The sequence below is a fragment of the Terrapene carolina genome, unplaced genomic scaffold, assembly GCF_002925995.2.
Source record: "Terrapene carolina triunguis isolate 2854851 unplaced genomic scaffold, T_m_triunguis-2.0 Scaffold715, whole genome shotgun sequence".
Classification (NCBI taxonomy): Eukaryota; Metazoa; Chordata; order Testudines; family Emydidae; genus Terrapene; species Terrapene triunguis.
Window position 1 is genome coordinate 40413 of NW_020665066.1, and position 25342 is coordinate 65754.

The 25342-nt window shown below is 41.3% G+C and overlaps 1 protein-coding gene across 1 annotated transcript in view; it reads right to left on the reverse strand.

The window, feature by feature from the left end:
* Positions 1 to 508: 508 nt before the first annotated feature.
* Positions 509 to 25342, reverse strand: part of ABCC8 (ATP binding cassette subfamily C member 8) — a 134979-nt gene continuing 110145 nt past the window's right edge. Inside the window, exons 27-39 of the mRNA XM_026660158.1 lie at positions 24382 to 24451; positions 23530 to 23687; positions 22316 to 22408; positions 18389 to 18491; positions 11982 to 12095; positions 11218 to 11338; positions 10956 to 11086; positions 10099 to 10177; positions 8209 to 8317; positions 6676 to 6779; positions 3866 to 3999; positions 2256 to 2318; positions 509 to 703 (exon numbers count right to left, since the gene is read on the reverse strand). Coding sequence (XP_026515943.1) covers positions 566 to 703; positions 2256 to 2318; positions 3866 to 3999; positions 6676 to 6779; positions 8209 to 8317; positions 10099 to 10177; positions 10956 to 11086; positions 11218 to 11338; positions 11982 to 12095; positions 18389 to 18491; positions 22316 to 22408; positions 23530 to 23687; positions 24382 to 24451 — 1417 coding nt within the window. The 3' untranslated portion in view covers positions 509 to 565. The remainder of the gene's footprint in view (positions 704 to 2255; positions 2319 to 3865; positions 4000 to 6675; positions 6780 to 8208; positions 8318 to 10098; positions 10178 to 10955; positions 11087 to 11217; positions 11339 to 11981; positions 12096 to 18388; positions 18492 to 22315; positions 22409 to 23529; positions 23688 to 24381; positions 24452 to 25342) is intronic.

The window sequence follows — 25342 nt, forward strand, 5'->3', positions numbered from 1 at the left end:
GTATATTACAGATAGGAAAATATTTTCACCCCGGCTCCAGGCATAAACACCGGACACCTTAAGGCTGTAATGTATCTCTTTCTCTCCCCAATCCACTTTAGTCTCCAGAACTATTACTTAATAGGGGGTTGGAATTGCACCTTTTGAGACTAAGCGGTTATTGCTGTAAATATGGAGAAAGAGCAATTTCCTTAGAGTTGCATCTGCTATTCTCAGGAAAAAAAATGCAGTAATGAAATATTATCAGCAGAGGTTTCATTGTTAGGAATAAAACAAACCTTGTGTCAGTTGTTCATATTTGCTGTACATTGTGCCACATTTCAGCCATGCATTCATCTCAAAATCACCCAATTCACTGGTCCTTAGTACCAAAAAAATCCAGCAAACAAAAAGGAAAGACACATGGATAATTCATTAACAGTTAACAGAGACCGACTCAGGTTATTTGAAGAATGGAAAAGCTCAGTCTTTTATTATGAAATAATCAATATTTTATTTACAGGTAATTTACATAATTAGAAAATGAATAATACAATTGCACTTTGAAAGGCTTCATTTTATCCTATCATTTATCGGCTTGTACAAAAGAAGCAAACACACTATCTTCTTGCTCCAACAGAACCTCAGGCTTATCATACTCCAAAATAACCCCTCTCTTCATTACAATGACTAAATCTGCATTCAGAATAGTGTGTACCCTGTGCTGAAAAGTAAACAAATGAAATACAAGTTCAGTGTATTGAATATAACTGTGCAAGATAAGGCAGAAATCAGAAATTCTAGAAATCAGTATTCCTATCAAAGTTCAAGCTTGATGGAGATGACTTAATTCCATTTAGTGAAATCCCATTATTATGCCAATTATGTAGATATATATTTAGGCCCCAATCCTGAAACTGACTCAATGGGCGTGGATCCCTGTAACTGTGCATAGTCAATGAAGCTCTGTGCAAGCCTGGGAATCTGCACGCGTGGCGTCACCTGCAAGGTCAGGGCTACAGATGCACTTTTACAGTATTTTGATATTGCTAAATACGGATTAGACAAATATGGCCCTTTTCCTACAATTTATCACTTCATCTTTATTAAGATGACTGTGTTTCTAAAGCAAATGCAGCTGCCGAGATGACATTTACAACTGGGGTTGTAATAAACTGGGTTTATTTAAAAATATTTGTGTATGAATTGTGTATTTTAAAACCTGATATAGAACCCAGAGGCTAATAAAAATGTGCGCGCACTGGGAACTTTAAAAAAAGACGAAAACACAACCAAAAAACCCTCCCTCCACACATCCCCAAACAAATAAAACAAGGAAAATGCAAAAAACTCAGTGCAACACTACCTAAAAATTTTAATGAAGAGAAGTCATGAAATTCTAAATTAGGATTCCTGCAGCAACTGTATATTAAACACATTCAATGTGTATAAAATAACACTGTGTACACTAATACGTAATATTACATACATGCAAAAAGGCCAAGTTATGATTTCTACAGTAACTCTAACTATGAATTTCCTGACTTTTGTTTGCATAAAATGTCAATCATAATATAGCTTTAACATTTTGAAAATATACAATACCCTCTTATTTCATTGCCCAAAGACCCATTTGGAAGATATTTATCAATAATGACATGACTGTCAAGTACATTTCTTTGGTTCAGTTCAAATCTTCTCTTTATTAACTAATTCTAGTTATTACTGTTTGAGATCATTATCTAATCATTTTAAAATACATTGGCTAATAAATCTGATAATATTTAACAATAAAACAAAATAATATTTTTGAAAGCTGCTAAAATGCTTATTTAACTTATCCAACAACAAAGTACTATCCAACAGCAAAGCTATATTGTCATTTTTGTTCTTAAATTTAAGTATCATGGCTTAATAAGGGCCAAATCTTACTCCCAGATAGGCATGTACAATTTCCATTGAAGATAGTGGAGTTAAACCACAGCTGAATTTGGCCTAAAATGAATAAGTCACAGAAAATACACAATATCTTTATATGTGGGCCCTTGAAGTCAATGGTAATTACTATTGTGAAACACATTTCAGGATTATGTGTTAAATATTTAAAATACAAATATGTGAACTACTTTCTAAATGGTTTAAATGGAAAATTAAATAAGTGCCATATTAGAAAGCAATAGACTAGAGAATCAGAGAAATTAATAAGGTACATGATGCATTGTTTTACATTTCAGGTACTTGTTTGCATTTGAAGAAGTCACGTAGAGTGTACTTACTGCTATGGTTACCACAGTACGGTCAGCAAACGCAGTCATTACAACTTTCTGAAGAATGTTCTCCTACATAAAGGAAAAACAATTATTATTTTTAAAATAGATTCTAAAGTGATGGGCATAAAAATAAAAACAAGTGTCAAACAATTAATACTAATTTTTTTTAATAACTGTAAAAATATGAGAAATTAACAGCATGCTAAATTAGGGTATTCTAGAATGATCATCCAGAATGGGCCAAATTCTGTGAGCAACCCCAACTTACTGAATTTTGATACTACTACTTAGTTAGCTCTTACATAGCACTTTTCCTTTGCTGACCCCAGGGCACTTTACAAAGAAGGGACGTATCACTGTGTCTGTTTTAAAGTTGAGAACTATGTTTTAAATCATGTTATTGCAAAGGAATATTCACTTTGCTGGCAATCCCGCTCCATTCTGGTACCCGTGCTGTGCATTCTTTTTGTCCCGCTGAAAGCAATGGAACGTTACGACATACTCAATACAGTTGACAGCACTGGAGGTGTGTTTTGCTAGATGTACCTGGCTGGTACAACAGCAGAGGAGGTCTTTAAGACAGTCTTAAAATACTTAGCTGTCCTCACAGAGTGTTCACCCGTTGCTGTTTATGAATGTATTGGTGCGTGCCAAGCTCAGCAAGGCAACATCATTAGAATAGTTATCGTCATATCATCTGTTCCAAAGGTTCACATGCCCCAATGAATGGACTGCTTGCTTAATACATCAACATTCAAAATGTGTTTTAACTGGTCTGTGGGTAACTGCTAACTTGGCCCTCAGCACCACAGTCTCAAGGCTCTACACAGCAGTAACTTACACCAACCGGTACTAAAGATTTTTATTTACTCTAATAAATCACTACAATAATTTTCTGCACTTATGTAGTACCTTCCTTCTGAGGATCTCAACATACCTTATGACAGTCTTTGATAACAGAGTTTAACGTAACTGGGAACAAATCAACTTAGAATATTCTATTGTATTTGGCTAAGACCAGCCAGGGCAGTATTAGTGTGCAGTTTAACCTCTACTAGGGACTCTAGCTTGCACTTGCAGGAGGATAGATGCAATGATCTAACAGGTCTTTTTTATTTCTTATTTATTTACTTGACCTTACTTTCAGCCCCCTGCAGGGTGAAAACTTCTTCATCACTTGTCTTCTCCATCATGCTGAAGCATTCACCAAGAAACTTGCTATGCCTGGCTAGTACAAGTTGGAGGAGGCATAACATTACCAGCCAAGTTTGTCCTCAACTGACCACCATAGCTAAGCCTCTGAAGACTTATTTACTTTAGGAAACTGAACTGTCAATACAAAAACATTTGCACCAATGCTTCAATTTAGTATATCGTGAGGGACTATCAACCCCAAGTAAGATAGATTTGTCAGACTAGTTAACAGTGACTCTCATATATGGTCAATGTCTATGATGGAGCCAGCTTGTAAACACACTTGCAAGGAAACTTGTGTTCACACAATATTAAGTAGAAATATTTTACATAAGTTTCATCTCTGGTTACTAACAATAGTGTGGCTACCCTCTCTGAAAAATCATGTGCCATATAAAAAAAACTTGAAACTCTGAACTCACTGTTGCCATGTCAATAGATGCTGTGGCTTCATCCATGATGAAGATACTTGTCTTTCGCACAAATGCCCGTGCTAAGCAGAACAGCTGTCTTTGCCCCTGGCTAAAATTTTCTCCACCTTCTGTGACTATGGCATCTGGACAACAAAAATAATATTTAGGCTGTTGTGGGGGAGGGGAGCACAGAGAGCATGTTGACAAAGTAAGATCTCATACTTACGTTAAGAATTTTTAAGATAATTTATAGGTCTTAAGTTGCTGGTGCCCAGTTCTGGCACCTTTACTCAGATTGAGTAGTGACACTGGTTTCAGCAGCATTACTCATAAAGTAAGTTACTTTTCATCACGAGGATGGCAGAACAGGACATAGTTATTTTCAAAATTGATGCATCTTATGTACAGAAATGAAAACCCAAAGTCCATCACACATATAGTTAAATGTAGTTCTTCATATAAATAAAAATGGGCATACTGTTCTGACATGTTGTCTGAAGGAACAGCATAAAAAGAACTATGCCAAGTAAATAAGAAACTGAAATACTATAGGGAACCCTCCCCTCCAACATATTTTGATGTAAATAAAATGCAAAGGGGAGAAATTAATATATGAAATGTGTCTTTCTGTTTTATAAACCTGCCACAATGCCTGTGTGTAGATTAAAGCACTCTAACCTAATCTGTTGATATGTCTCTTGCAAACCAGACAACTAATCCCTGGAAGATCTCCTTTCTCCTACAAATTTGGTTGAGTGTCTCATTTTATCTAGCTTACCCCGATGGCGATAACTTCTGTGTATACACATTAAATTGAGGAAAAGGAAACACTCTATTAAAAATGTGACTGACTTCAAAGGAACTTGTCAGAACAACTAGTTGTTATAAGCTATTTTAAATGGAGTTGTGTCTTTATAATGCTGCCTTCTTGAAGGAAAACAACTTTACGTGAGACAGCATCGACTGCTTGTGGGCCAAACCCTGCAGTCCCTACTCAGGCAAAATCCTACTGGAATCAAAAAGAGCTTTGTCTGAATAAGGTCAGCAGGACCAGACTCCTTGTGTGCAAAAAGAAAGGTACAGCAGGAGTCATGCAGCATAAAGAGTGACAATAAAAGACAGGTGATATGCATTTTCCAAGAGCAGATTGATTTGAAATCACAAATGTATCCCTTGTAATATTACACATTTGAGTACTACTAGTTACCTGGGATGTCCTCAATAGAGATTAAAGTCATTGGGATTTTGAACTGTTTGGAACTATGCTCCATGACTGCACAGTCAGCTGTTGGATATGATTAAGAATGCGCTAGGCATACAATGGGTGATTAGGCTACCTAAAATTCATGTTCAGGATTTAAAAAAAAAAATGGATAGGGCTAGTAGTGATAAATGCATAAGAAGGGCAAAGTTTTGCTCTCACTAACTTCAGTGAGGTAGAACAGGCGTAACCAAGAGTAGGATTTAGCTCATGATGTTACCATTATTGTTGTTTGTTGAGCTTGGACAGTGTGTGCTCAGCCTTCTGCAGAGCACAGAGCATGAGATAGTCCCTGTCCCAAGGAGCTTACAATGCTGTGTTTTGTAATGTATTGTACATTTCATACTTGATTTTACTTTATTAAAAACAGCTGTCCGGATCAGTCTGTAGAGTACATTTCACTCAGCACACAATACCTGTTTCATTTGCCTATTCTAAGATTCATTTTATGTGTCTGAGTACTGCACTCAAGTACTTAAATGCATTTGCAATAGCGAAAGTAGCTTAGAAGAAATGCTGGAATTCTAAAGGAGACCTAACCACCCTACAGAAATCCAAGGGCATTGCTCTTTCAAGGGAAAAAATAATCTGGGGAAATGCCGCCTTCTGGCGCATATTAGAACACAGTGCAGCACTCACAAACAATTCCATGAATACCAACATGATTTTAACATGTTTATGTGACAGACTGTATCTCTCTCTCTAGTATATCTATTCACAGTACCACTCCAACCATGCAGTATTCTTTGAATCTATTACATAGGTGGGTTGCTAGACTTATTTCATTTCCTGAAACAGGGTCTTTCTTTGATTTTGTGTGTGTATTGGGGCATTATATCCCACTGCCAGCTTATATGTCCATCTTTTTTTTCCACCCCACAAGACAATCATTTTCTCTAATTTGTTTTATATTTCCATTTGCAACCTCCTTAATATCTCAATTACCTTTATATCTGTTTGCATACACTTGACTTATTAGCCACAGTGAGTGGAGTACCACGACATTTTTAGTAAGGCATACAATTCTACACTTGCATGCAAGGTGTGACCTTGCACGCACCACGCTGTGTGGAGTATGCCATTTTGTTCTAGAAAACTGTGTACTTCGTGTGCGTTTGGGGGCCGGAAGGAATTGTCCCACAGACACAGCTGGTCAGGGCTTTCGTATTCTTGTAGAACGTATTTCTGGGGCATGCAATGCATGCGTTGCATACATAGACGGTATGCCACTGGCCACAGGACTAGAGACCAAGAGCGAAAATCTGGACTTACTGAAGTCAATGGGAGTTTTGTCATTGACCTCAATAGGGGTTTAATTGACATCCCAGCGGCAGTCATTTATATCTTTACCCAGGCTAGGGGTAAAACAGGAGAGGGAGTTGGATGGGTCCCAGCCCATCTGTCTGACTTCATACAGCGCCCCACAAAAACCTGGGCCAGCCTGCCTGATTCTAAGTGGCTTCAGTAACAGCCATTTTGCTGTAAGTTACTAACTAAATGTTAAATAGAAATGAATTTAACACTGGAAGCATTTTCCCAAAGCAAAGAGAAGCATTACCTAGACCCCCTGGTAGTGCTTTCACTACATGTTTGAGTTGTGCTATTTCCAAGGCTTCCCACAGCATGCTGTCTGTGCATTTCTTTTCTGGATCCAAGTTAAACCTATGATTCAATACAGTTAAAAGTTAACTATCAACATCAAATTCACTCATACATCTTCATATTTGTGTGGTTAAAAACAAACACACACACAATTATATAGATGGATTAAACACTTTGGGCCTGATTCTGATCTCACATCAGTCCAAGTCAGGAATAGCTCCATGGAAGTCAGTGGATTTGCTCTGAATTTACACCAGTGAAACGGAGATCAGAATCTGATCCTTTGAATCCAACATGGCCCCCTTTTAGTTTTTACAATACCAGTTTGTGGTACACAGAATGATCAGCATGATGCTGAACTATGACACTCAAAAGGGCATCACCACAGCAGAACAGTAGCTATAAATTACTCAACAGTTGTTATCAACCACTCTGAGTGCATCCTTAGCCTATTATCACCCAAAATAGGCAGCGACAAGTGCTTATCTCCTTCATGTCATATCATGTTGCTTAAAATATAACATGATATTCAGGAATAAAAGACTTGCAGCAGCAAATGTGATCTTTGGTTCACTTTTTACTCCTAGTGTTCATGTGGTGAATGTCCAGTGTTGGCCTAAATAAAATCTTGAATAAGTAAACAAACAAAACAAATATATACTGCCATTTTATCTTCTGATATAAATAATTCATGCCCTCTTCAAGCGAGTACAGGAAATAATCTGCCTCAGGAGAACTCTCATGGAATCAATAGGCAAACTTCAGCAGTTTATAAGTCATTATAAATGAAACTCCACTCTAACTACTTTAATGCCCAAATTAGCATACATAGACAATATAACTCTTTATTAAGGGTCAGATTGTCCCTTTTTGTGGAAAACGTCATAGGAGGGGATGGCATTTGTTGGAAACTCTGTGAAATTCTCTTCTCTGAGTTTCCATTTCACCTTCCCCACATAGGAAAGAGGTTTTGAACTCACGGAGGAGGGAATGGGGCAAGGTCCTGGAAACCTAACAGAGCACTAAGCTCCAAGCCAACAGAACCTGAACCGCCTTTGCACTGCTTCCCTGGTTCCCTTCCACTCTCCTTTGTTATGTACCATGGCGGTCCCCCCCACCACCTACATCTTCCCCACTTCACCTCTAAAGGGCTGGTTAATGCTCCTGAGATGACTTCGGCTGGCTAACCCACTGGGTCCTGAGGGTAGCAGGTCACAGACAGTGACTAGTCCCAGGTCCCACCTTAAGGAGCATACCTCCCAAACTGTGGAGCGTTGACCAGATGCAGTTGTTCTAGAAGGGCTCCCTGGGCTCCGAGGATGATGTGGGGAGGAGCACACAGAGAAGACAATGCTCCCCTCTTTTAATTAAAGGTAGTGGAGCATGAGGCCTCTTAACTGCATAGTTTGCTGCTGCTCTCTCTTCGAAAATCATAATCTGTGATAACACAAATCCTAGCTGTTTCTTGTTGTTTGTGCTTTATGCTTACCGGATTGTACCGCTGAACAAAATAGGATCTTGGAGAATGATTGACAGCCTGGATCTTAGCGTCTGTAAAGGGAGCTTTGCAATGTCTATGCCATCAATGATAATCCTCCCTATTCAAAAGAACATTGAGAGTCTGCTAGACTGTTCATCACATCATATAGCTAGCAACCAACAACACAACTTGATTTTAGTTTGCATTATATTACAGAGAAGCATGCAAGACTAACCCTTGGGGTACATATTACTTTATTCACCAGTGAAATGAGTTACTGCTAAGCAGAAAGTGCAGTTCCCTTGAGACTACATCATGGAAGATGCCTGTTATATTTTATGAATATTATATGTCCCATCTGTTTGTTTGATGATTATTGTGTTGTTTGCTATATGATTACAAGGGGTTAATTCAAGCAAAGGTCCCCTTTCCTGTGTGCCTAACAATAGGTTCAGAAAGCCCTATTTACCATACTTAATGGACAATGCAGGTGTCAATCACTTTGAAGTTTTACATCCAGCTATGCTGATGAGTTGAACAGTCTGGCTTCGCAAGGGTGGGGTGGGAAAACAGGCAGCAAACTGGAACAAAGAACTTTCAGAAAGGATAAAGAGATGTCCCTGCAGCACAGGGAATGAGAGTGCTGGGGAACAGACTGAAACCCCGTCCCCCAACCTCTAGGGTTTCAGTCTGCTCCCCAGCAATCTCTGGGATGTTTGGGTTAAGCTCCACCTACATAAGCTTTAGGTCAGGTAGGTATGTGTGTAAACCTTTTATTGTGTTAAGCTCCTTTTTCTCTTGTTGTGCTTTGTTCCTGTGATTAAACAATGCTTTGTTTTGAAACGGCTGTAGTGGATCACTGTATACACCACTGGTCACGGCTCCCAGAAGGAAGACTTGCAGGTAGCTGGACCTAGTCAGACCTGCTGAACAATCACAGTTGGTACTCGAGTTATTGTAGCCTTGGGGCCACTCTGAAAGTGGGAGAATCGGGGGATTCCACTCCAGAACAGGCAAAAGCCTAGCACCTGAAGGGATGCACGCAGAGAGACCTGGAAGGGGTCAGAGCCACACAAATAATGATATACTTGATTTGCAGGATGTCTAATAACCCAGAATAAATGATCAGATACCGGAGAACATAGCTAAGTTGCATTTGTTGAGGAGGGCAAGCGCAGGTGAAACTTCTTCCCTTCAGGTCTCTAAGGGTTCACACTCTATATGCCGTCCATGAGTTGTCCATGCCCCAAGCTACAGAGGGATCCAATTCTGTTCTGTTCTATTCAGGTTCTTATAGCCCCTCCATCACAACCATATCCAAGTGCCTTCCTGAAGTGCATTAAGTGATGTGACTAACCTCTATCATGAGTGGTTCTTTCTCCCCTCTCCTCCCCATGTGAAAATGTCAGGAAGAGTTTGTTTGTGAAGTTCTAGAGCAGGGCATAAAGGATGAGGAGACATGCAAGTCTACTTTTGGAAATAACTGTAAATTAAAGGCTCAATCCTGCTCTCTCTGAAGTCACTGGGAATTTTGCTATTGACTTCAAAAGGAGCAGGTTCAGGCCTTATAGGAAATCAATATTGACACAGAATATGGATTTTTTAAAAAATACACGTTTGAAGTCCTTTTTTATTTTTAATGGAAACACTTGCCTGAGGCTGCTCATGGCATTAGAAAACACTGATCACGTTGAATGAGATTTTATATCAACCTGGGTTATCAATAAGGCAGAAGCTGATGAAAGACAGATGATCCCTTACTTGGAATAAGCCCAGCAACAATGCCTAGCACAGTTTTACGGTCTTTGTAATTCATGGCTGCTAGTGTCAGATGAAGAAGGTTCAAAGTTGCTTCTTCAGGGAGCTAACCCTGACTGGAGGGAACAGGTGTGAGCCTACCTTCAAAGGTGTCAACCATTCTGAAAAAGGCAAGAGAGAAGGAGGATTTCCCACTGCCTGTTCTGCCACAGATTCCAATCTACAACACAGAAACAAGATGAGTAGAACATTAAATGAATAGGAAGGAGAAATATCTGTACAGGGCATTTGCAACAAACATCTTGGGGTGAAATTCTGGCCCCGTCTGAAGTCGATGACAAAACTGAATTGTCTTCAGCAGGGGCCATATTTTCACCCTTTTGTCTTTTAAAAGAGAATTGGACATTCAGGGTTAGATTTTGGCTGGCCCTCCATGGGGATACTAGGGCACAGTGGGCCACAGGGAGACCTTCCGGAGCACAAGGAGGGTTGGCTAGTGCTGCCAGCAAAGTTTAATACCCCAGAGGGAGTGTGTCTGGGTGGGAGAGTCCACTGTATGATGGGAGGCAGACACACAAGATTAAGGAGGAGAAACAAGATTGAGGGGAAAGGGACAAGTGGGGAGAGATGACCAATGAAGGGACGGGGTAGGGAAGCCATTTGGGAATGATGGAGTGTATATCTCACATTACAAGTATCAGTGTCCCTTATTTTGAGGCCCTATGTCCCACAGCGGAGCACCAGAAGATTAAGAAGCACTGTACATCACTGTAACAGTACACATTTTTGAAGGCACCAGAGCAAAAGCGTAAAGAAACCAGTATAAGGGATCAGGACAGGAGTATATTATTTTGGAGGAGTTAAAACTTGGTGGAGGAAAAACTTTGGAAATCATTAATAAAAAATAGCTTAGTACATTCTCACCACTCTGTGGTTTCTATTACAAGCTGGTCTGACTGGGGAAAGAGTCATTTCTCAAATCATCTCCTCTTTTTTACCTTTTGCCCTGGAGAAATGTGAGCACTGACGTGCTTTAGGACTGGCTTTAGGTTGCTGTCATACCGGACACTCAGGTTCTGTATTTGGATCTCACCTCTGGCAGGCCAGTTCTGAGGAATCTGCGAAGGAGCTGTATAAAAACCCACTTGTGATCAATTCATCAATTCATTAAAAGCTCTAATAAGTTATTTATGGAAATTCACTGTGAATCATTAAATATTTAACAAGTTCTTTTCTCAAGCGATACAATACCACACTCACAAAGGAGCCCTTCATAATTTTCAGCTTCCGTTTTTAGAAGGCCATTGATTCTTTTCACTGCTCCCAGCTGGATCTCCATATCAGCCAGGTTACGAACCATCCAGTTCAGGTAATTAGACACCTGAAATAATATAAATAAATAAAAGTCACGTTTTGCTAATATGAAATACTGGAAAAGAAACACCATAACACCATTAGGCCACCAAGCACTTCCATTCCTCCAGGACAGCTTTTTAATTGTTTCTGTGTAGTTTATTTAGAATACAGTCTTAATAAGCTGAATGAAACATTTCGTGCACATTAACAGAGTGGCAAGACTGGCTGCAAGTTAAACATCCTAGTTATGGTGCTCTGGTATTATGATGCTACATGCCAATATTCAAAAGAAAATAAAAGCTAAAAGAGAGAGAGAACTTTTCTTTAAAAAAAAACCCTGAATATCTAGAATGAGAGACTGCAGCATAATGATGAGTAAATTCGTGATCTAGTAATACTATTTTTCAATTAGAATGAATGATAATATTTTGATATATTTATTAATAACTACACTATATATTACTTACATGGGATTTAAAAACTTAGAAAAGAATATGCTTAACAAACATATCACCCACATAATATGAATTGAAGTTAATGTACTATTTCAGTGTTTTTACAGCTTCCCAATATGGATGTGTATTCAGCACCTTCTGTCTTTCCCACCTTTGTGCCCTAAAGAAAGTATTGTGTGTGGGGGAAGCCACTCAACGCATGATTTAACTTACCATAAGAGCATAGGTTAGTCCTAAGCCCACAAGTCCTGAAGACAGCTGATTGTACAGGGACTTGGTAATAGAAGTCACAGCTGCTATGAGAACCACACATGCTCCAATGTATTCCTGAAGAAATATGAATAAGCTCCATCACTATATATATATATATAGAGAGAGAGAGAGACCATGCAAATATTTTGGTAAGTTCAGTTTGAAACAATAAACCCTTTACATGGCTAAGACCGAAACACATGCAGAAGATTTTAAATCTGTGGATAGAGATGGCCTGTTAACCCCCATTTTTGCTATCGTTTCCCTTGTCCCCTCTCTCTCTCACTTCTTTGTATTGTCAGATGTATCCACGGTTGTGTTCCCATCCCATCTTAAATTAGGCTTGGTCTACATATAGTTTTTGTACCAATATAAGTATTTCAGTTAGGTGTGTGATGTTTTACTGGAATAGTTATACTGATACAGTGGCTAGTATAGAGTCAGTCATACCCATTATATGAAAGGTGCCATATATTAGAATAGCTTATTCCCTAAATTTACAGGCATAAGCTATACTTGTATAACTATGTCCACACTAGAGGTTATGGAACTGGTATAGTTAAAGTGGTACAATTTTTGTATATAGATAAAACTTTAGAATGGGAAGTCAGTGGGGCAGGGACTGTCCTCCTGTACGGCCACATCTATGCTGGCAACTGGACAAAGGTACAAGGCTGTGTGTACACTTGCCCATATAAGCCACAGCTGCACAGAGTGTCCAGATATGCTATGCTGGACATGGGTGTACACTCTGAACCTGGGAATACCCGTGTCCACACAGCTTTTTTTTGGTAAGCAAGGTTAGCACCTCTCCTGCCCAACTGGTAGAAGAAATGGCACAAGTGACCGACGGTGCACGACTCTTTCTTGTGAGACAAATGTGAGTGCATTGCAATACGTGACCGGTGAGAATTTTGGATGAAAGGACTTGGACCTCTCTCACAAGCCAAAGACTGGTAGCCAGGATGGGGAGTAATCCACTGTTGCCCCATGACACAGAGATGCAGGAGATTACTGGCATTGCAACTGTAAGTCCATGGGAGGCCACCACTTCTGGACCAGGAGAACCAGCACCATGTGATGGGATTACATAGTATTAGAAACTTGGGATGATGACCAGTGGCCACAGAACTTCAGGATGAGGAAGCCAACAATCATGGAGCTCCGTGAAGAGCTGTCCCCAACCCGACAGTGGCAGAACACAAGGTTCCGGAGACCCATCCCAGTGCAGGAGCAGATGGCTATAGCCCTCTGGAAGCTGGCGACATCAGACAGCTATTGGCCAGTTGCAAACCACTTCAGGGTGGGGAAGGCCACTGTCAGGGTTGTGGTGGTGCAGGTTTGTGAACCCATCAATGCACTCATCTACCCACACATGGTTACCATCACCAAAGTTCCAGAAATTATAGTGGGGTCCCAGAGAATGGCCCCATACAATTTGGAAACACCATCAATGGCACCCACATCCCCATACTTTGCTGACTGAAAGGAGCGAGTGAGTACATCGGTGAGTACATCACTCTTACAGGCTTAGTGGACCACAAAAGCAGATTCCTGAATGCTGTCCAACACACAGGACAGGCCATGACACTAGAGTGCTGAGAAGATTGGGATTGTAGTTGAAGGAAGAGGAAGGGACTTTATTCCCCAGAAGCAATGTAGTTCTCTTTGCCCACAGTTGTTCTGGAGGACCCCACATACTCGCTCCTACGCTGCCTAATGAAACCCCCTAGCCCAGCTTTAACCACCTGGCAAAATGGAGAGTCAACTTCAAACTAAGCAGCTGCAGGATGGTAGTGGAGAACACCTTTGAATGGCTGAAGGCTTGTTGATGATGCTTATGCTCTTGGTTAGAGGCCAATGTAGGCAATGCTGTCTGCATTACTGTGGCATGCCGTGCCCTTCATAACATTGGTAACATTAAAGGTGAGTACTTTAGGACAGAGTGTGTACAGGACAAGATGCGCTTGCAAAACCTTTAAGGAGCAGCCTGATCCAGTGAATGTTCATACTGGTGCTGGACCACAGTGGGCCAGGGAAACCAAGGATGCAAATTGTGCCTAAATTATGGAGCAATGGGTGTGCAGGTAGGTGACTGCAGCCTGGTCCCAAGCAAAGTGCCACACCCCATGCAGCTACTGTAAAAATAAAAGAGGGAACATTCCCTTTCACTTGTGTTTCAACACAGGTTTTTTCCTCTCCCAATGACTGTCATTAGCAGATTGTTTAGGTAATGACTCATTACAGGCAACTGGGGCAGGGCACCTCCGCTGGTATAGCACCTTCTGGTTTGTGATTGGCCTGCAGATGGTGTCTGGCCAGTTAAATTGCACTTATTGTTCTTTCATTTTTGTTAATGTTCACAGCTGTTCGCCAGACCACAGTTCAGCTGGATTACTTTAGTATCTGAAGGATCTTGAGAACAGTTGATGAAGCGTGTGGGAGGGGCTTTTACAACTCATTTCTAGTGACTGTGATTGTGTGGGAGGATACAACCACTTACCGGCTGTTAACTGTGAGCACCCCATGGTTTAAAGAGGTTGTGTTTTTTTTTGCAGGGCTCAGGGTGCAGGAAGGGCTGTTTTAGCACTGTTCAATATGTGATGGCACAGCTAATTCACTTTGTTTTTCCTGTTTTGTCAAACCCATACAGAAGTTTACTCACCTTCTCTTCCTCGCCCCCTCCCCTGGCACCAGTTAATAAAATTACTTGTTATTTCCATGCACACTGCAATTCCAACATGTCTCCAGCTTACTTATAGTCACATATACTGGGACAGGGGAAGTTTTGGGGTGTGGGAGTGTGGTTCTGGGAGGGTCAGACTGGACTTTGCAGTTTTCTACCCCGGAGAGTTATATGACTCAAAGCACTGACTGACGGAGCCCAAAACTGAAAGGAAAAAAAATTGTACCTTTACTAAAGCCCAAATGAAAGGTCCACACACAATTAAAAGACGCTAACATTTATTGAAACTAGTACATTTAGCATAACTCTGAACATTTTTTTAAAAGGAACTGTGAATGAAAACAGAATGGATCAGACTTCCTGAAGAACGTTAAAACTTTACTCCCTATGGACCTTGATCTTCCCCTACTCTGGACAAGGCGGGGGAGTGCCTGTAAAACATTTGGGGGGGGAGGACGGGACAAAAAGGGGTTTCTCTTGCATGGGGTTTGGGGGCTAGACACATGCTGGCCTTCAGGCAGTCTCGGGCTCATTGTTTCACTCCTCCACGGTCACAGGACTTCCCCAGGGAGGGGTTTCAGGGTGCCAGTACAGAGTATTGTGCCTGGAGTCTTGCAGCCTCCCACCCCCATCACAGAGGGTGGGGGTTGGGTCCTCTAACTCAGCAGCATGGTGGGCTGCAGGTGGAGGAGGAGGTGCCAGTTTATGGATACTGGCACAGCTACTGTGGCAGGCAGGACCTGAATCCATTCCACCTCCCCTTGTATCAGGGACTGCAACAGGGCATGCTCCCAGTCCCCTTGGGCAACTCCCATTCCATGTACCTCTACCCCGATATAACGCGACCCGATATAACACGAATTCGGATATAACGCGGTAAAGCAGTGCTCCGGCGGGGGCAGGGCTGCGCATTCTGGTGGATCAAAGCAAGTTCGATATAACGCAGTTTCACCTATAACACAGTAAGATTTTTTGGCTCCCAAGGACAGAGTTATATCGGGGTAGAGGTGTACCATGTGTCCTGCTCCAGGAACGAGATCATTAATGCCTCCTGCCTTTGGAAAAAATGTTCCTCCCACTTCATAGTCTGTTGCTCCAGTCCAATAGGCCATTCCTCTCTTTCCCTCAAAGTCAAACTTTTCCTAGCTCCTTCTGTCGACCCCAATGAGCACATCCTCCAGTGTCATGCTTTGTCTGCCCCAATGTCCCTGGGCTGTTGCTCCTGGATCCCAGGCAGAATGGGCTCACTCTTCTCAGACGAAGGTCCTGCCAAGTCAATCACAAGAGCAGCATTATATTTTATCTTTCCTTGGAAAGCAGGTAAGAAATCCCCCCACATAACATAACTTTGCTGTGGAAGGTCACAATAGTGATACTTCTCAGCATTTCAGGAATGAGATTGTTTCAGTATCCTTGGTTCTCAGACAACTTTTCCAGCCCCCACGAAAGGAGCACCTGCTGACAATGGGAGTTAACATCAACTAATGGTTTTTAAAAATGTCATGTCTTAAAGTGTATGATTGGGCTGGTGGGCGCATTTATTTCTGGGGCAGTATTAATGGTTCGCTAATAATCCATTCTATAGCTTCTGCAAAAAAGCTTTATAGTGGTTCATGGTAATTCAATAAAATGTTGAATTTACAGTTGTGTCTTGGTTGGGGACCATCTGGGTGAGGGTGGGGTTTAACTTACCAGCTTCAGGTTCTAGTTCCTGCTGAGTAGAGAGGTCCTCCTCTAGGTCATCAGGAGGGGCTTGCTGAGCCATCTTCTCCTTGCAGAGGTGCAGGATGACATGCTCTTCTTTCTCCAAGGCTTCCTCCTTTGCAGTCCCCACCATCTCCACACCATGGCCTTCATCAGCATCCCATCAGCTGATGAGGCTGGTGAGGGTTGAGGAGGGTGTCATGCATCACCAAAGGCTCAGTAGCGGGAGAATGGGAGAACATGTGGTCCAGCTCCTTGAAGAATAGGCAGATTGGAGGACCTCTCCTGGAGCGACTGGTGGAGTCTTTTGCCCTCTGATACTGGAGCCTCAGGTGCTTTATTCCTTCCCGGGACTGGGCCAGAGTACAGTGAATGCCCACCTGCACCAGCCTCTCTGCAACTTCCTGTTACAGGTGTAAGTTCCTTGTGCTGTGGGAGAAGTCATGGAAAATGGTGAACTCCGACCACACATTTATTGGGACCTGGGTGTGGCTGGGTGATCAGGCAGCAGCTCTTGAAGCATGTTCCTTAGTCACGTGTAGTGATGAAGAGAGTCCAGTGGAAAACTGTTGTGAAGAGGTCAGCACAGCTCACCACTACTGGTGAGAATGGGGGGGGCAGGGACCTTTATAGATTTGGATAAGGTCAAGCAGGAAAGGGTTCAGTACATTGTGGGAACAGGGCTGGAGGACTATTGAACTCAAGACACGCCCCTTACCCCATCCACCCTACGCACTGGCATGAGAACGGGGCCATGCCACAGCCAGAGGCATGTTCATACCCACACCCCTCAGATCTACTAGCATTCTTGCCCTGGACAGGTCTTGAAACCTGTATTTCTGGGTTTAGATGTGGACAGTAGGGGGGTTCTGGCACAACCATGTGCTTGGACCACGTCCAGTTGCCAGTGTAGATGTAGTCTATGTTTATACAGTGCCTAGTACAACGGGATCTCGATCATCACTAGATGCTTCTTCATTATTATTCCTTATTTGCTGAATAGAATACAGGCTAGTTCTCTTTCCTCTGAGTCACCAAAAAAACCTGAGTTTAGGTGGCAAGTATACCAATATATGTGAAAGTCTAAAATTAATGTGCAGATTGACATGAAATAGACACACAGATGTACCTGTAATGCATATGGAAGGATCGCACATTTATAACATGACTAGCAGCAGCTTTGTTACATCGGTGCCTTGCAGAAACAGATACAAATGCTAACACCACACAGCATAAGAAGCTCTCTGTATTGCCTTCCTGAAGACTCATTTTTAACAGATAATTTCTTTCACCTACCTGCTGTACTTGCAGTACAAAGGGAACAAGAACACAAAAGGCAATAGCCCTGTCCTTTGGCTGACCCAGAAAGGGCTTAGGCCCAAATCCTCACACACCCTACTGGTGCAGAAAGCACCCAATACAATAGAACCTCAGCAGGGGTAGCTGGATGGATGAAGCCCAGGTGTACTGACATGCACAGCCCCCTGCGGGATCTTGATAGGCAGCACAGCTAGAGGATCTGTTACTCTGATCATTCTCCCCCACACAGGGAAGGAGGGGGAGGGTAGGGTGACCAGATGTCCCGATTTTAGGCGTTTGTCTCGCGTCCCGACCAATTTTGCGGCACTCCGGTGGGGTTTTTTTTGCTCCGCCGGCAGCACTCTTCTTTTTTTTTTGGCGCACTGCCGACGCCCCCCTCCCCATGTGTCCCGATATTTTTTTCCTCTCATATGATCACCCGGGGGGGAAAGGGCCATGAATCCTATTCCAGCTCTGGAATAACAACTGCAGCCTGTGGGAAGAATTCCTCCCCTCCTGCACTCCATTGGACTTTCATCAACTGGGTAATTGGGCAAGTTTTCTTTAAAAAGACATGTACACAGCAAAGGTATATGCTGGATACTCTCATATACATCAATGGAGTGCCAGGATCAAAGCGAAGTATAAACCAACCAACCACACAGAGTAATGTACTTGCCATGCGGACTTCCAGCCAGCGATTGGCAGCTGTAAGGAAAAGGGAAGCGATATTGTTGGAATCTGTATATTCAAGAAGCTTCTGTCGGAACCGGCTTTCATACCTTCAAAACAGAAATGGCAAAGCAAGGAGTCAATGTGTGCCATGAGATCTTGGGAAAGTAAAAAAAAAAAAATGCATTTAATGGGACATATTTTTAAGAGCGATTCAACCCATCCTCTTAATCCGAATACCCAGATGTTGGAGTGTATATATTATACACACACAAACAGCATTTGCATGCCCAAATTGTGGAGCTGTAAGTTGCAGCATGCTGCCACAGCTTCTAATTATTGATAAAACTTTAATTTTAAAGGTCTGCATCACTCAACAGTTCAATAACTGGAACCTCCCGAGTGTCCTACAACATGACCATATGCAATCATCCCTCAGCCATAATGTCCTTTCTTTAGGAACAAATAAGATTTTGCTGCCTTCTTAAACTGGAGCTGACATTTTATATACGACTCTGGGACTAACATTGGCTAGCTGGGCAGTTCATATTAAACCTATAATTTATAAATGACAACAGACTCTGGCTAGTCATTCACTACCATGGCAGCAGTGAGGAAGGTGGCTTGAAATAAAGAAAAATATAAGAGTCTGAGAAAGTGTGTGTATGCAACCACGTGAACAAGAGAGAGCGAGAGAGTGAGCAAGTGAAAGACGTGTTAGTTCTACAGAAAACACAACTCCTCTTTTCATCTGACCATATAAAATTGAGTGGGTTATTTGCTATTTGTATTGCAGTAGTGTCTAGGAGCCCCAGTCATGGATCAAGATCCCACAGTGTTAGGGACTGTCTCTTAATTTGTGCATAGACAATGCCCAGTACATTGTGGGAGCTAATGAACTACAATCAATAAAAGTAGCAATAAGACTTTTATAAACCAGTTTTTCTTGCTTCAAAATAAACCAGCTGAAGAGTGAAAAGGCTATTAAATACAGCAAGTTCGTTTTAAGTTTACTACTGTAGAACCACGCTGATGCACACTAACAACTAGAAGAACATTTGCTAGTTAGTAAAACTTCTGCATTAGGCCTTGATCCTGCAATGATGTCAGTGGGGCTCCGTCTGGATGCAGCAGACTCCTACTCTAGTGCTTTGCTGGATCAGGGTTTCAGCTAGTACTCAAATCAGTCAAGGTAATACTCCAAAACATGCACTTTGTACATGTATTTTGATAGCTACTAATAATACTACACAGCACTACACTAGTAAACGGACTGTAAAATGGTTTGTAAAAGAAATGAAGCCTTGGTTATAAAATACAGCTCTCCGTTATCAAATCATTACACAGACATGAGGAGAGAGACAGCCAATGTTTTGTACAAATTATAAAGCACGAGTATTAGTGACGTTCTACTATGTGTCAATTATAAATATTCCTGTATCCCTTTCCATGTATAGGCTAAAAAGTAATTACCTTTTAAAAAAAATCAGTCCCTCTTTATTAAAATGTCCAGACTACTCACAGATTATCCCAGTGATCATGACACTATAAAATGCTAGGGATTCTGGCACTGTGCAGTCAGCAGTGGAACATGTGTGGGGGGTAGAATTGCTGAGGAGTACAATGTGTCATCAGAGTGCTGCAAATTTCTCAGAATCTCACTACAGAAATTGTCCCTAAACTGACACTCTTCCTTGGGAAAACCTTGTTTACATTTTATTTATTATTTAGGACAGACCATTTCGAAGTCCTTTATACACCAGACAACATTTGGAGATGGTATATTTACACCCAGGATACTTGATGAAGGATTATTTGTGGCTGCAGCGACAGCAGCTGCTATCTTTCTGATATAATTCCTGGATTTTTATAAGTTGCTCAAAATGGCCAAGAGAAAATATAGGACAGTAAGGGTGCTGCAGGAACAACTGGTACCTGCTAGCTCTATGGCTGGACTCCTTTATTACTGTTTTATTTTTAGGAATGCAGGGGCTGGGTACATTGCTGAAGCTTTAAATTCTAAACTTCAAATGCCACTGCTACCACTCAATATGCAGCTGAAAAGCAGTATACGCCTAAAAATAGCCAAGATACAAGCTGACACTGAAGCTTGGCATGTAGATGGAATACAAAACCTACTGAATGTCTCCTGCTGTTTGGGGCAAAGATTCATCAGTTAGCCTGGGATTTCAAGCTCCCTAAATTCTGAACAGGCTTTGCCGGAGCAGTTCATTTCAGGGTGACAGGGAGGAGGGGGAATCACGAGGGAGTGTTCTAAACAACCAAGGGTATCAGTGAGATGGTATTAGGAGTGATTTATTGTAGCAAAATCTGAAGCAGTGCAGCACTAGTGGTCACAAAATCTCTCAATTTCTGCCAGAGTAGAATAGGACTGGGATAAGAGACAAAGTGAAAAGCAAGGATTAAAACCAGAATGGAATAATAAATTTCCATAATGAGGCACACAGGGGAACACATACCAATAAACTAGAGAAGACTGTTGGCACTTAAACAAACAACAAGCAAAATCATAATAATTAATACTGAGAAATACTATGCTGATTTCCAAACAGCAGCAAAATGCCAGCATACTGTACTCTCATTCAGCTACGAAGTTCAGAGCCTGACTGGGACAATTTAAATACTAACATAATTAAATACAGGCAATATGTTTTTGATCTCAATTTTTTCTGTTCTTAAAAAAATAAAACAGAAAAGAAAGGAAATTAAATGCAAAAGACCCTATAGGTTCATAACTTTGTGGATGAAAAGTATTATACAATTATGTAAATGAAACATTAAGGTTGTACAGGAATGACCACAAAGAATTATTTCAGTGTGGTAGCTGTGTTAGTCTGTATCAGGAAAAACAACGAGGAGTCCTTGTGGCACCTTAGAGACTAACAAATTTATTTGGGCATAAGTTTTCGTGGGCTAGAACCCATGCATCTGATGAAGTGGGTTCTAGCCCATGAAAGCTTATGCCCAAATACATTTGTTAGTCTCTAAGGTACCACAAGGACTCCTCATTGTTTTCACAAAGAATTATAGAATTCCAAAGGTGAGTTGTCAGCAGCAATGTTAACTTGCAACATATGTGTATGTGTAGATGAGACAGGGGCTTGGAAGAGGGTTAACTGGCTTTGGGGTTTGGGGAAGCAGCTGGTAGGTTTGGCAGAACTTTGACTGGCATACCTCAGGGAATATAATATTTGTAATACAGAAGCACAACTCAGGTGTGTTATTAGATCTTCCTCAGCTGTTTCTGAAGGTCTAAATAGATGTTATGGCCAGGGCCGCCCAGAGGTTTCAGGGGGCCTGGGGCAAAGCAATTTCGGGGGCCCCTTCCATAAAAAAAGTTGCAATACCATAGAATACTATATTCTTTCTTGTGGGGGCCCCTGTGGGGCCCGGGGCCTGGGGCAAATTGCCCCACTTACCAGCTGAGACGCCAGGGCATGGGGGAAGACGGAGGCGGGGGGAGCCTCCGACATACTCGTGGGGGCCCCTGTGGGGCCCGGGGCAAATTGCCCCACTTGCCCCCCCATCTGGGTGGCCTGGTTATGGCCAAGGACTAGTCAGGCAAGCAAGGACTTAAAGATCGTTGCATTGTTATTTAAATTCTTCATAAATGCCCAGATTTGTAGCCACCAGCCTCCATTCTTGCAAGTGTGGATCAAATAACCGGGGTTGCAATTTTGCCCCCCTCTGAAATTATTGGCATCCACATTTTAGGTCACTTAAGTGTCCATTTACTGATGCAGTTAGGTACTTAAACTTCTAAGTGACCCAAACTATAATTATCTGCACCTACAAAACCGGAGGTGTAAAAGTGGGTGCCCCGTTAAGGGCAGGCTGAACATTTCGTTCATGACATATATCCTATATCTAATATATATCAAAACAGAATACAATTTTTTTCTCAAAAATATACCTGAAAGCTCGTATAGTGGTTAAACCTTCCACAGTCTCTGAAAAATGGCAAAGTAATGGCAGCTGGGTGCTGTCATCCAACTGTTGCAGGTCCCTGGAAATGATTTAAAAAAGAAAAATCAGTTTTAATAGTACAGTGATCCTTTTGAAACAGGCACTACAGTGTCTTGGGGAGTAAAATGGAACATCTACAGAACAGAATCTCATGCCCGTGAGCCTAAAATGGCAGAATTTCAAATGCAAAGACTCTGAGATGTTACTAATGGAACTCTTGCACTAAGACAGATACTCCTAGAAAAGCAGGAGGATCGTTCTTACTAAACTCAAACACACAGTGCTGGAGCTCTGGGAGGTCTTACTGCACTTCACCCCCACCTGCACCTTGTTCCTATATTCCAGTTTCTCATGTGGAATGATTTACTTCTGAAACACCATTCTGGCTTCAATTAACTCAAATGAATATAAGCAATGGATTTTTGTTACACTGCTTAGCAATAACCACCAAATAAATGTAGGCATTGATGATCTATGTAAAGTTAAATTCTGTTTAGTCCTGCAGGAAGTGGGAAAGGGCGCAGGTAGCCCCTTCTCAATTTGGACACATATGCAGGATCTAGGCAGAAGGCTTCCACTCGCACTCCTTGAACACTGTGGAGAGGGGATCTACGTGGCTGTAAAGGGACAAAGACAGAAATAGGGATATTGTTGAGGTCTCCCAACTGTTTATGGGCCTGCTGGCATCTAGTAGCAACTGAGGGTGTGAGTGCATGCTGCATCTTTTAGAGGCAACTGTGGTACTGATGCGGAGTAAGCTCCACTTCTCAATTTTCCTCCTTGATCCCTGAACTTTTCATTTCCATCTGCCCTGGTCAAGCTAAATGCCTTTGGCCATTTCTGCTTTGCTGCTATATCTTCACACTTCTCCTAAGGCTCAACCCCACTGGAGAAGCTAGCATTTGGCCCTTGTTTTGTGGATTGTGAATTCTGGCATGGTCATTTGTTTAATGATGGAAACAAACTTTTCTCCCACTCAGAAATTCTAATTTAATAGTTATAAACAATGCAGCTGTAAAATGATACATTTTTACTGTGATAGACCTGACTTGCTTTCATGTAGGGATACAGCCTTGGCAGGGTCCAGTTTAAAACTCTCTATTCCCTGGTACCAGACCATGAATTTCAGAATACCAGAATGAGCCCAGTCAATGCTCTTACCTTGAGGCCACTCGAAAGTATTTCTGGATGAAATAACATATGATAGCGAGAGGAAGCAGGGCAATGAGAAACATTGGCGTGACGTAGGAGATTACAGCAAGAGCGGATACACACAGCAAAGTGGAGCGGCTCAGGCACTCCAGGGTAGCAGGAATGTGCTGGATAAATAAAGAGCATTAAATATCAAAGGTAAGGCAAACAAAGGAGTAATATACAAGACAACATCTTATCTCATTCTTCCTCCTCCCACTCACCAAAAAAAGGATACCATAACTTTGAAGATTAACATTTCTGAGCTGGCTGGTGGATTCTGGGGAAACCTGATAGCATTTCTATGTAGCTCCTCTGCATGCATACATTGCACAGCACATTCCTCCAAAAGAATACATGTTGCACAGCTAGCAATAGAGATGTCGTTAATAACCAGTCAGCTTCAAGGCCTGTGACTATCCTAGGTACCCTGTTTAGTTGGAGGTGCTCTAAACATCTGTTTAGTTCATTCTGGTGCAAGTGCTCCAACCCTGAGACAAGAATGTGTCCCTTTACATTTCTTTATAGAAGAAATAAAATAACCAAGACCCTCCAGCATCTGAAAAGCCTCTAACCAAACAAGTATTTCAGCATGGATTTTAAAAACAGGATTCCCTTTTTCTGAACACTGCAAGCCATAATGGAAACAAATATAAAATGCATTCAGAACGCAACAAAATTCTCAGATCAGTTATAGCTAAATGAGATTTGGTCCCTCTTAACACAACATGGCGGCATTCAGACAGTACATTTTCTGTGCTGAAGACGATAGGGGAAAATTGGCATGTATTTCTGGAGAATAGATTTATTTGGTCTCTGTACCTGGTCGATGGTGTTGCAATCAGCTGAAAATCTGTTCAAGATGCTTCCCAGTGGTGTTGTTTCAAAAAATCTAAAATGGACAGTAAATAGGAAAGGTCATAAAGTTAATACGCGAGTAGATATTAAAATACTTTCCCATTTCTTTCCATTTCTCTTTAGCTCTGTACTGAGCTGGAACACAATCTATTGATAACAGTGGGGAATGAGTAATAGGTCTATAGTCTCTGTTGTGCTGAAGTCAGCCCAAACTTATTGCATTCCAAAACCAGACATAATAAAGGAATAACTGTGTCCTAGCACTATGAATCATCACTCTAGATTTCACAGGACTTCCCTGCACAATGCAAGTTACATAATTAAATAAACAAAATATTTCATATTATAAATATATTATATATAATATGAAATATTTTGTTTATTTAATTATGTATTACTCTCACACACAAAGCACTCCTCAACGAGGAAAAATACAGACAAAATGTAATTGCAAGTCTTGCATGATCATATTAATTTTCCTTGGAATAGCAACATACAGTAGTGAAAAAATTATCAGTGTAAAAGGATTAATGACATTTTAAATGAACTGAAATTATTGTGGGGACATGACAGCAAGGTGACCATAGGGAGGTATGAATTTTAGGTTACAGTCCACCAAAGTCATTGGGACCTTTTTTAGTACAGGAAGCAAAGGATATCAAATAATTTAGAAAGGATTTTTAAAAGGATGCAGAGCGGATGTTAACTCTATTACTGCCTATTTCATTTTTCTATTTAGTGTTAATTTTATATTCTATCCATTAAGTATGCATACATAAAACAAAGATTAAATGAAGGTTACACCTTTCCATCGTTAGAGTTAACTTTAAAGTGTGGTTCTATTCTGAAAAGTAAGTTTGCAAAAATAGTATTGTAGGATTCCATGCTTATTGTCCCTCAATGACTTCCTTGTCAAATGAAGCTT